This window comes from Schistocerca gregaria, chromosome 4, assembly GCF_023897955.1.
Source record: "Schistocerca gregaria isolate iqSchGreg1 chromosome 4, iqSchGreg1.2, whole genome shotgun sequence".
Taxonomy (NCBI): Eukaryota; Metazoa; Arthropoda; class Insecta; order Orthoptera; family Acrididae; genus Schistocerca; species Schistocerca gregaria.
Window position 1 is genome coordinate 438,622,412 of NC_064923.1, and position 12,482 is coordinate 438,634,893.

The following is a 12,482-nucleotide window of genomic DNA, read 5'->3' on the forward strand; positions in this document are numbered from 1 at the left end:
CAGTTGCAGGAAAGCGCAGGGGGCAAGCACCGGGCCACCACCAGTCTCAAACCAAACGCAGGGCTACGTCAAATGATAGAGCACTTAGGATTATCATGTAAGAATTTTTCCAAAGAGGGCCATGTACTGCGTGGACTGGGAAACGGTTTGGTCGGTGCTGAGACACACGACATAGGTGAAAACCTTGACAAGATAGCTTCCCTTATTAGTGGCACCAACGAACGCTGTGCTAAGCTGCTAAGCGTCAAGATCAGCCACACCATGGCGGAGCTGTGAAACCGATTAATGTGCGATTAAAGACGGCATGAAGACAGCCAACGTGGTGTCTGTGAGGTCTGTCATATATAGATTACATTGTCGAACACTTTTTCCAGGTCGAAAAACCCTGTGAAGGTGCCTTGATTTTTCTTTACTGTTGCGTGAGCTGTTAAGCTGATTGTGGGTTAATTCTCGCAATTCTCGGCTCTTGAAAACTTCTAAATTTTGTGGGTGATGTTTTTCCGAAACTCAAATGGTACATCGCCGGAATCATACGTTCTACTCACCAACGTGAACACCCGTTTTGTTGTCACTTCCCCAAACGCCTTTAGAAATACTGGTGGAATGTTATCTAGTCCTGGTGCCTTATTTGAACTGAAGTCCTGCTAAGCTATTTTGAATTCTGATTCAAAAAGTGGATCTCATATCTCTTCTACATACTTCTTGTATCACGCCATCAGACAAGTCGTCCCCCTAACAGGTACCTTCAGTGCATTCTTTCCACCTATTCGCTCTCTGCTTTGAATTTAGTAGTGGAATTCTCACTGCACTCTTAATGTTGCTACCGCTGCTTTTAATTCAATTGAAGAACTTTTCTATAGGCTGCGTCAATCCTTCACTCAATCATTTCTTTATCGATTTCTTCGCATTTTTGATACAGCCATTTCGCCTTACCTTCCATGCAGTTCCTATTTCTTTCTGTATTCTTGAATTTCTATGTACATTTTTGTACTTCCTTCTTTCATCGACCAAATGAAGTATTTCTCTGTTGCCCGTGGATTCTTCACAGTTACCTTCCTTGTACCTGCGTTTTCCTGTCCACTTTCTGTGATTTCACTTCCTAGAAATGTCCATTCCTCTTCAACTGATCTAGTGCTCAGAGCCATTTGAGCCTTCAACTGAACTGCCTACTGAGCTATTCTTCTCACAGTATATGTAGCCTCAGAGAATTATAAGCGTATCTCTTCATACTTTAGTATTTCCATATCCCTCTGCTTTAGCCATTGATACTTCCCCACTAGTCTCTTAAACGTCAGCCGTCTCTTCATCACTACTAAATTGTGATCTGAGTCTACATCTACTCCTGGGTACGCCCCTTACAGTCCATTATTAGATTTCGGTGTTTCTTTGTGACCATGATGTAATCTAAATGAAATCATCCCGATCTCCTGGCTTTTCCCAGGTATACCTCCTCCTCTTGAGATTCTTGAACAGAATATTCGGCGTTGCTTGCAGAAATTTATTACAGAACTGAATTAGTCTTTCTCCTCCCTCATCCTAGTACGAAGCGCATATTCTCCCGGTACCCTTTCTTCTACTCCTTCCCCTACAACCATTTTCCAGTCGCCCATGATTATTAAATTTTCATCTCCCATTCCGTGCTGAATTAAAAATTGACGTGCTATCTTTTTCTCCTCCAACATTTTCTCGAGTACCTAGTTTCACAACATACTTGAGGGCACTGTGCATTTTCAGATCAAAACGTTACTCATCTGCAGTTATACAAATTATATTGGACACCCTTCCTCTTCTTTAACAGGAAGGGAAACGTGTGTTATTCTTCTGGGTTCCAGGGCACGTGGGAAACTGGCGAAATGAACAAGCAGGCCGAGAACCAAGGAGGCGTGCAAGGAACTTGACGTGTCATTCCTCTGAGAGCTGTCATTTAACAGTTGAGTCAGAGATCCATGCGACTGAGGCAGGAAGACGGGCTGACTATGTGGAACAGTAAACCAGAATACTGTGGTAGGCAAAGTCGCCTGTTCAGACATTTCGTACCTCAAACCAGTCATTCCTTCGAAATGAATCGGGCACTGTCCACTAGCAAATGACCTCACTATCCAGAGAATGGCCCATCAATCCGTGATGCCCTTGGCGTACACAATTCATTATACACCACTTCTTAAACCGAGTGCAGTTTATATTATGATGGTGGACAGAAGAAAATTTAAAGGGGAATCTATCAACCAGTATTTGTAGTAGTGGTAGTAGTAGTAGTAGTATCCATTTTATTCGGGCGCACATCTCTTTTACACGAATACCGAAATATTTAAGGACGAAAAAAACAGGGTAACTCACAATTACAGACATTTACATCATTATTGGAACATGAAGCCAACTGTGGCCTTGCAGGAGGAGCCATCCTGGCATTTTCCCGGAGTAATTTAGGGAAACCACGGCAAATCTAGATCAGGGAGAAGATTTGAGCCTCCGCCCACCTCTTTAAAGCAGTGCTACCTCATGCAGTTTATACCTAGTGAATAATACTGTTTTACAGATAAATTATTTAATAGTGCAGAAGTGTAATGGTACACTATTCATTCGTATCTCACACCGAGTCACGACACACACAATACGAACTGTTAGCTGACGTCAGGACCATTCTGTGTACGGCTGCATCCAAACTGGTAACCTGAAAAACACTCAGCATTCCTCTATACCGCATGTGGTTTCGAACTCAAAGATCACAATGTGTTAGTATCGCATAACTGCAGGAGAAATTTTTCCAGAAAATAAAAAAGGAAGGAGAAGCACAGTGTGAAGGTGGTATGTACATCGTAGATGTTTGATTATCGTTATTGTTATTTATTTGTGTTATATTTTTCACCAAAATCATGTTGTTGTTGTTCTTGTTGTTGTGGTCTTCAGTCCTGAGGTTGGTTTGATGCAGCTCTCCATGCTACTCTATCCTGTGCAAGCTTTTTCATCTCCCAGTACCTACTGCAACCCACATCCTTCTGAATCTGCTTAGCGTTCATCTCTTGGTCTCCCTCTACGATTTTTACCCTCCACGCTGCCCTCCAATACTAAATTGGTGATCCCTCGATGTCTCAGAACATGTCCTACCAACCGATCCCTTCTTCTAGTCAAGTTGTGCCACAAGCTCCTCTTCTCCCCAATTCTATTCAGTGCCTCCTCATTAGTTATGTAATCTATCCATCTAATCTTCAGCATTCTTCTGTAGCACCACATTTCGAAAGCTTCTATTCTCTTCTTGTCTAAACTATTTATCGTCCACGTTTCACTGACAAACATGGCTACACTCCATAAAATGCTTTCAGAAACAACTTCCTGACATTTAAATCTATACTCCATGTTAACAAAACCATACTCGGTATAATCTAAGTAATCCCTAAATACATATAATGTATTGCATAAGAGGTAAATTTTGATTGCCTTTTAAAATAAATTTGTTTTAGAAATTTGTTTAATCATTCGAGCTTTTTTAATTTTCTTTGCCAATTTATTTTACAGCTCTACTTCTCGACAGAAAATGCTGTTTTGCTTCTTACGTTTACTCTTTTTGGTAATTAAGTTCAGTCTAGATCTCTTTCCATTGTCATGGACACATCTGTATGCGCAGCAATTACTTTTGATGTGTACAACTGATTGGTAAAGATACTCACCTGGTGCATATAAAATTCCATGTATTTTTAACAGATCTTTACAATGAGGTTGATAACTGTTCTTGGTTATTATTCTTTGCTGCTGTTTGAGAATTGTGGTTACGTTTTATCCATTTGTTCCTAGAAAAGAATCCTCTAGCTAAAAATTGGGTGTACATATGAATAACTAAAAGACACTGACAGTTACACACCGATGGCAGGGCTCTAATGGCGTGATGTGCTGACGACGTTCTGTCTTCAAGTATCTTTGTGTATTCAAGTCACTTCAGCAGAGTGTCAATATTCATTCCTAGAAATTTTGCATTTTTTACACAGTCTATAGAAATGCCACCTACATTTAATTTAACAGCGTCATTCTGCCTCATCAAACTAGAATTCATGGGACCAGTTTTCCTTACGTTTAATGTAACGATATTTCTTATTGAGCAGCTGTAGACTTCCTTGAGGGTTTCATTTGCTTTCTCTGCAGGGAATACTCTCGCTTTATCACTGACTATAATATAGTTGTCAACAGCGAAGGGAATTTTTTCCTCGTAACTAGCCGCGCGGGATTAGCCGAACGGACTAAGGAGCTGCAGTCATGGACTGTGAGGCTGGTCCCGTCGGAGGTTCGAGTCCTCCCTCGGGCATGTGTGTGTGTGTTTGTCCTTAGGGTATTTTAGGTTAAGTAGTGTGTAAGCTTAGGGACTGATGACCTTAGCAGTTAAGTCCCATAAGTTTTCTCACACATTTGAGCATTTTCCTCGTGACTAACTTCACTGGGAACTCATTTATGTGTACCAGGAACAGTATTCGTACTAATGCGCTACCCCGAGGAAATCCAAAATTAATCTACAGGACGTCTCGAAAGATAAGCTACATCTTTAATGCGTTGTGTCAACCGAAGCAGTTAAGGTCTTCACTCTACGTTGGGCTCATGTGAAACACTCACAAAATTTTTGTGCTATTCAATCACTTTGAACGTGTGCACCTATGAAGGCATTCACAATTTCCAGTCTGTATTTAAGCTCTATCCACACTCGGCGCAACATATCCGCAACACTTACAGATAGGTTTTATGTGTATAAAATGTTGTCGAGACTGAGGAGATATCGTTGGTTAAGCAAAAAAATGTGAGTCGTGGTGTCAGGACGATGAATCACGACTGTTGAAGACACGCTGTATGGAAACAATTTCAATGTGAGTTATTTTTGTAACGACCACTAGTTTCAGAAGAGGTTCCGCAGAGACCGTTTTAACTGTAATCGGTTATGTGATGTCAACGTTGAGGTTGTGGCATAGCAAATTTCTATGCCATATTGTTAAGCAAATGGAAGTTATTAAAAGACTGCACGCGTGGACTTTGGCATTGTGAAAGGTGGAAGTTTAAGTTGTGAAAATTCGTGAAACGAATTGTAAACTGTGTTAATTAGATGATGAAGCGTATCTAAATGTGATTTTTCTTGAGGGCTGTATAAAAAAGAGAATAAGTGATCGACGGAAGTTTACCCAGAGAGATGCTGACCAATTATACGGGACCACTTACATAAGTATCTTACGCGCGTGCCTGTGTGAACGCTCCGATATGGAACGGGCTTGTACTGTTGACTGTATTAATCTTGTTTTGCCCTAATTGGACATCAAAGTCCAATTCTAGCGACTGTTTGTAGCTGTTGACATTTTCAGTATGTCGAACAGTGGACTCCCACAACAAGAGTCCATCACGCTGTTCACGGACATCGAAGACTGGAGACACGTCATTGCCAAGATTGCCCATTTTAGTTTTATGTAGCGGCGGTCGTATATTTTATTGCATCAGCATATCAACCAAAGAAATGCCTCGGCTGGTCGCGGCGGAGGTTCGAGTCCTCCTTCGGGCATAGGTGTATGTGTTTGTCCTTAGGATAATTTAGGTTAAGTAGTGTGTAAGCTTAGGGACTGATGACCTTAGTAGTCAAGTCCCATGAGATGTCGCACACATTTGAACATTTGAAAGAAATGTCTTCCCTGATATCTCTCTTGTCTTAGGCGAAACTCAGCAACGACAGAAAACACAGTTCTGCTACTCACGACTTTGTATTTCAGTGTTCATTTAATAGAATGAAATTCACATATAAGAAAGTAGATTGAAAATGAAAGTTAGTAAAAAGGTTATCACTTCCAACAATATTTATTTTTAACTCAATATAAAAAGTAACTCATCTACTGTAGAAACATTCATAATGTAATCAATCAATTTTTACAGAGAACGAAGTATTTGTTGGACAGGTGGGCAAGAAAATGCAAATATCTACAACAGATCACAAGACAGTTAATATTTATGAAGTAGTTTCGAAGTGCCAGATATTGAATGTCATAAAGAATTACTTCTTGCCATCATCTGCTATCACAAGTCATTATAGAAACAAGTTCCACATTTTTATTTGTTACACACCAAACAAAATCCCTGACGAAAACCACAAATCTTGCGCAAACACACAGCCCGAACGTCAAAAGTCACCAAAAGATCCCCAAAAATCTCAGCAACCTCAAGAATCTCAGTCTGACCCTGAGCCAGATAAGTAACGATGAATGTTTTCAAAAAGTGCGCTCCAGACGTAACTCTATAGGAAACTCACTGCTTTCACAGAATGTGGAGAGAACGCAATAACGTTTGATCTGAATATTTAGCCTAGAATTTTTATAACTGAAAGCCTGGATCCCAAGGAAACCGTTAAGCGTTTTCATGCACTAAAACAATTTAACATTGCACAATTAGTGACGGACATGATTTTCAAAACGATCAGTGTCAAACTCACCACTTACCTAACTGAGCCGTCTGCTGTGGCCGAGCGGTTCTAGGCGCTTCAGTCTGGAACCGCGCGACCGTTGTGGTCACAGGTTCGAATCCTGCCTCGGGCATGGATGTGTGTGATGTCCTTAGGTTAGTTAGGTTTCAGTACTTCTAAATTCAAGGGACTGATGGCCTCAGATATTAAGTCCCATAGTGCTCAGAGCCATTTGAACCATTTTGAATCGAACTGACTTTGAGACCAAACTCAGAAAAACAGTTGGTACCACTTATGACCGCAAACAACTATCAACTCATGCAGTAAATCACAACATGATTGGAAACCACGTGGAACCTTCGTAAGTGCCGTCATCACTAATGTTGAACACGACGTCACCAGTAAGGAAGTCGAAGAGAAACTGAAAATGCAGGGATACCAATTCAAAAGCGCAACGCGCATTTACTCACGACTCGCAAAACGACTCGTCTGGTAACATGGAAACCATAGACCAAAGGCCGGCCGCGGTGGTCTCGCGGTTCTAGGCGCGCAGTCGGGAACCGTGCGACTGCTACGGTCGCAGGTTCGAATCCTGCCTCGGGCATGGATGTGTGTGATGTCCTTAGGTTAGTTAGGTTTAAGTAGTTCTAAGTTCTAGGGGACTAATGACCACAGCAGTTGAGTCCCATAGTGCTCAGAGCCATAGACCAAGGCCTTCCACACCACTTCCGGCTGCATTGTGTACTATATAAGGCTGAACCATCCAATCGACTGCCTCTGCAACCCATACCAGCATAAAACGCAACAGTTTTCAGCATTTTCTCGTCCAGTAATACTCACAAGCTGAAAACGTCCTACATGCATTGGCCACTGCACTACTCATCACTCTTCCGGAACATAGATTCGTCATTACTGAAACGCTGAAAACAGTTTCCAAAAAGTTCCTCCAGCAAGCCTCCAGACTCATCAGCTCAAGTCTAACCTAGCGCTACATGCTACAAATTTGGTAATCTTTTCACTGTCGCGTAAAAAAAAAGACACTGCAGCTGTATGGTGTGTCAATGCAAAAGTCTCAGTGCTAACAAAGGGCTTCTAGAAAAAAACGTTACAGTAATTGGAATTGCCAAAACCAAATACTTCGGCAAAGACAAAAGCCTTCTCGATTACGTACTGCAAAGACACAAGCCTTTTCGATTATGCACGTCACAGGTTAGACAAACCGAAAACAGGCAGACGAACGTGATCACAAGGAGAGGTCGCCATATTTCATACAGAACAACAGGCCGCTATAAGACATTATTTACCAGAAAAATTTAACACTCACCAAACAACTGTCCTAAAATTAGTAGGAAAAGATAGGAAACCGATCTTCTTCGCAACCATATACGTACCTCCAACTGAGAATCTGTCAGGTCTCTTTGATTACATCTCTTCACATGGCCTACCTAACATCACAGCAGACCTTAATTCCAGACCTACTGTTCTCGGCGACAAAACCAACAACAAAACAGCGATCTCCTCATTGGAGCTCTAAGCGAAAGTAATTCACCTACTTTCATCAGTCACACTGGAACCTCCATAGTTGATCACGTTATTTGCACACCGGGAATTGATGGTCACTGCAGCGACAGCATCTTCAGTGTCCACCTCCCCATCGTCATAAGGACAACGGCTATTACTAACGTCGAAAATGACGAACACAGCAGGAAAAACTTCATATACTCCAAAACCCTTAATATAGAAATCTTCAGAACAGAATTGTTGAGCAAAAGTCCAACACGACAGTCATTAATACTACAGAAGACAGTGACAATGGCAACCAGATAATCGTCAAATGATGCACTCTGCTTTGACTAACAATGAAAAAGACAACCATCATGGAACATAAGGACAGGCTTCCTACACACGTTCTTAACCTATTTACAACAAAAAAGTATATAGACAAAGTAAACGACAACCTAATGAAATGGCTGAAACGGAATGGAGTCGTCTTAACAATCAAGTTCGAACAGAGATTCCCTAATTCATAGCAAATATATGCAAACGTGAGTCACAACGACTTATCTCACGCAACTCCACTCTCTTTTGGAATACATTCATGAGAATATTGGGAAAAACGGTAGCCAAAAAAAAAAAAAAAAAAATCGATGCCCACGTCACGACGGACGAAAGGCAGAAGGCCGAAATATTTCGCAATTCACTCGAAAAATTACACGATTATCCACAAGATCCCAAATCTGACGACACTCACGAGGAAATTAATGCTGTGGAGGTTCATTTATCTCTATCAAAAATACCACACAAGCCACTATATCCTGTATTGAAAGAAATAACAGAATATGACACAGCCACTGCAAAAATAGAGCTCCTGCAAATAACGGCATTGGACGATTTCATCTCTAATTGCTTCTACCACAATGACTTGCTCACACATTAAAATCTTTATTTAATGTAACCTTAACTCAAAAACCTCTAACATTCTAATGGAAACATACGCAATCAGAAAGATTCCGTAACCTATAAAACCCAAGAACAACCCTAACTCATACATACCTACCACATTACTTCCAATAACTGGGAAAATCTCTGAAGTAAACTACAACAGTTAGCAGAAGACAACAGCATTAAAGCACATGATCAAGCTGGTTTGAGAAACAGTCACAGTAACACCGATCCGTGATTAAGACTATCTAGCAAAGTAGTAGAAGCCTGTATTTTAACAGATGCGACTGCTACCCTCTTTCTGGACATAAAACGCCCCTTCTTCACAAAATGCTAAAATACAGCTTCCCAACTGAAATAGTGCAATGAATAGCTAACATCATTCGAAATAGAAAAGTAGAAGTACGAGGTGGGTGTAAAAAAATCATTCTACTTCATATCCAAAGCTGCAGTTCCTTATGGTACCGTCATCTCCCCATTGTTATATACGATACGTACAGCTGATATCCCAAGTCCCAGGCGGCGGAATGGAGACATGTATCTGTACGTAGATGGAACCATATAATGGTGCATTCACCTGCAATGTAGTGAAGGAGACGACCCAACAGCTACATCAGCAAATTTGAAATCGGGCTCAGTAAATACAAAATCCCACATAATCCAACCAAAGTCAACTTATCCTATTCAGGCATAGAAATGTTACAAATTGCCAACAACAGGACCACCTAAATACAACATTCGACTCTGTGGATAAGAAATTACTCCACAACCAAACTTCAAATATCTTGGACTCTATCTTGTTACATACAAAATATTTGTTCGAGCCATTCTCGAATTTGTATCGCAAGCATGGATTATGTCAATCAAACGAAAAAAAGTCTGTGTGTTGACGGGAGGAATCTTCGAAAAGCTGGAGATTGACGCTATGACTTCCCAGCAAATTCCCTGTACGAAACACTTAAAACCGAGAACATGCTAGACAGAATAAAAGAACAAATCACCGGATTAGAGTTCAGCAGACTACGTAACAATGGATTTACAAAACCACTCTTGTAACACGATCCAACAACGTTTAATTTTTCGAAATTTGATTACTCATTTGCTGCTTACATTACTCTCGAAGCAGTATCGATCCACTCCATCAGACTCCTCTGAAAAAAAAAAAAAAAAAAAAAAAAAGAAATCAATGAACCTGTCAACAGGCCAAGAACACCTACAATTATTTGAGATGATGTAGGAGCCTGATATAGAAAGAATAACTTATTGAGCAAAATTACTTCAGTCAATTCCTATAGATGGATACAGTATTATCTACATCGATAGATTTTTCACAGAATTAGATGAAAGTTCCCTATGTCAAAAAAAAAAAAATCAAAAAATTATAAGCTTACAATATCTCATTATCAAAACAACTGAGATAATGTGAAGATATAAGACAACCAATTCCAGCTGGTGCTTTCTCGACCAAGAGGTTTTCCTCTTAGCCGTAAGACGAATGCCGGGATTTGGAATGAAGGAAACTTAATGAGGATTCTACACTCACTACCCATCTATATGGTATTAAAAAGCTCAACAGAATTTCATAAGCAACCAGTTGTCCTGGAATGGAATGAAAGACAAAACCAGACACACTCTACAAAGCACGGAAGTTAGCGACTTCTCCCCATACACACGTGAACAAATACACATTGAGGTATACTCGATTTAGTGTGTTTTATCTGGATCATGTCGTACTAGAATGAAATGAGAATTTGTTCCAATCCTAACGAAAGCCTTAGAGAGGTATCCCCAGGCTATAAGGCATATTTCGGAACTGGAAATCCTCTCTCAAATGTTCCTATGTCGTTCTGTGTTCGCCCCACCAGCAGCCCGCGTGGTATTTGTCTGAAAAGTGTGTGACTCTGCAGTGGACGATCTCTCGAACACGCCTCTCTGCGTTTAGTGGTAGGGAATGAAAAGTAATCAAACTGTTGCGTAGTAGCTTACACCACTAATTTTATTTATCTGTTAATTCTAAACTGTTGTTGTTGTTGTGGTCTTCAGTCCTGAGACTGGTTTGATGCAGCTCTCCATGCTACTCTATCCTGTGCAAGCTTCTTCATCTCCCAGTACCTACTGCAACCTACATCCTTCTGAATCTGCTTAGTGTACTCATCTCTCGGTCTCCCTCTACGATTTTTACCCTCCACACTGCCGTCCAACGCTAAATTTGTGATCCCTTGATGCCTCAAAACATGTCCTACCAACCGATCCCTTCTTCTAGTCAAGTTGTGCCACAAACTTTTCTTCTCCCCAATCCTATTCAATACCTCCTCATTAGTTACGTGATCTATCCACCTTATCTTCAGTATTCTTCTGTAGCACCACATTTCGAAAGCTTCTATTCTCTTCTTGTCCAAACTAGTTATCGTCCATGTTTCACTTCCATACATGGCTACACTCCAAACAAATATTTTCAGAAATGACTTCCTGACACTTAAATCTATATTCGATGTTAACAAATTTCTCTTCTTCAGAAACGCTTTCCTTGCCATTGCCAGTCTACATTTTATATCCTCTCTACTTCGACCATCATCAGTTATTTTACTTCCTAAATAGCAAAACTCCTTTACTACTTGAAGTGTCTCATTTCCTAATCTAATTCCCTCAGCATCACACGATTTAATTGGACTACATTCCATTATCCTCGTTTTGCTTTTGTTGATGTTCATCTTATATCCTCCTTTCAAGACACTGTCCATTCCGTTCAACTGCTCTTCCAAGTCCTTTGCCGTCTCTGACAGAATTACAATGTCATCGGCGAACCTCAAAGTTTTTACTTCGTCTCCATGAATTTTAATACCTACTCCAAATTTTTCTTTTGTTTCCTTTACTGCTTGCTCAATATACAGATTGAATAACATCGGGGAGAGGCTACAACCCTGTCTCACTCCTTTCCCGACCACTGCTTCCCTTTCATGCCCCTCGACTCTTATGACTGCCATCTGGTTTCTGTACAAATTGTAAATAGCCTTTCGCTCCCTGTATTTTACCCCTGCCACCTTTAGAATTTGAAAAAGAGTATTCCAGTCAACATTGTCAAAAGCTTTCTCTAAGTCTACAAATGCTAGAAACGTAGGTTTCCCTTTTCTTAATCTTTCTTCTAAGATAAGTCGTAAGGTCAGTATTGCCTCACGTGTTCCAACATTTCGACGGAATCCAAACTGATCCTCCCCGAGGTCCGCATCTACCAGTTTTTCCATTCGTCTGTAAAGAATTCGCGTTAGTATTTTGCAGCTGTGACTTATTAAACTTATTGTTCGGTAATTTTCACATCTGTCAGCACCTGCTTTCTTTGGGATTGGAATTATTATATTCTTCTTGAAGTCTGAGGGTATTTCGCCTGTCTCATACATCTTGCTCACCAGCTGGTAGAGTTTTGTCATGACTGGCTCTCCCAAGGCCGTCAGTAGTTCTAATGGAATGTTGTCTACTCCGGGGGCCTTGTTTCGACTCAGGTCTTTCAGTGCTCTGTCAAACTCTTCACGCAGTATCGTATCACCCATTTCGTCTTCATCTACATCCTCTTCCATTTCCATAATATTGTCCTCAAGTACATCACCCTTGTATAAACCTTCTATATACTCCT

The 12,482-nt window shown here is 40.7% G+C and overlaps 1 protein-coding gene across 1 annotated transcript in view; it reads right to left on the minus strand.

Moving 5' to 3' along the window:
* Positions 1–9,949: 9,949 nt before the first annotated feature.
* Positions 9,950–12,482, minus strand: part of LOC126267765 (uncharacterized) — a 33,188-nt gene continuing 30,655 nt past the window's right edge. Inside the window, exon 2 of the mRNA XM_049973069.1 lies at positions 9,950–10,005. Within this exon, the coding sequence (XP_049829026.1) occupies positions 9,950–10,005 (56 nt within the window). The remainder of the gene's footprint in view (positions 10,006–12,482) is intronic.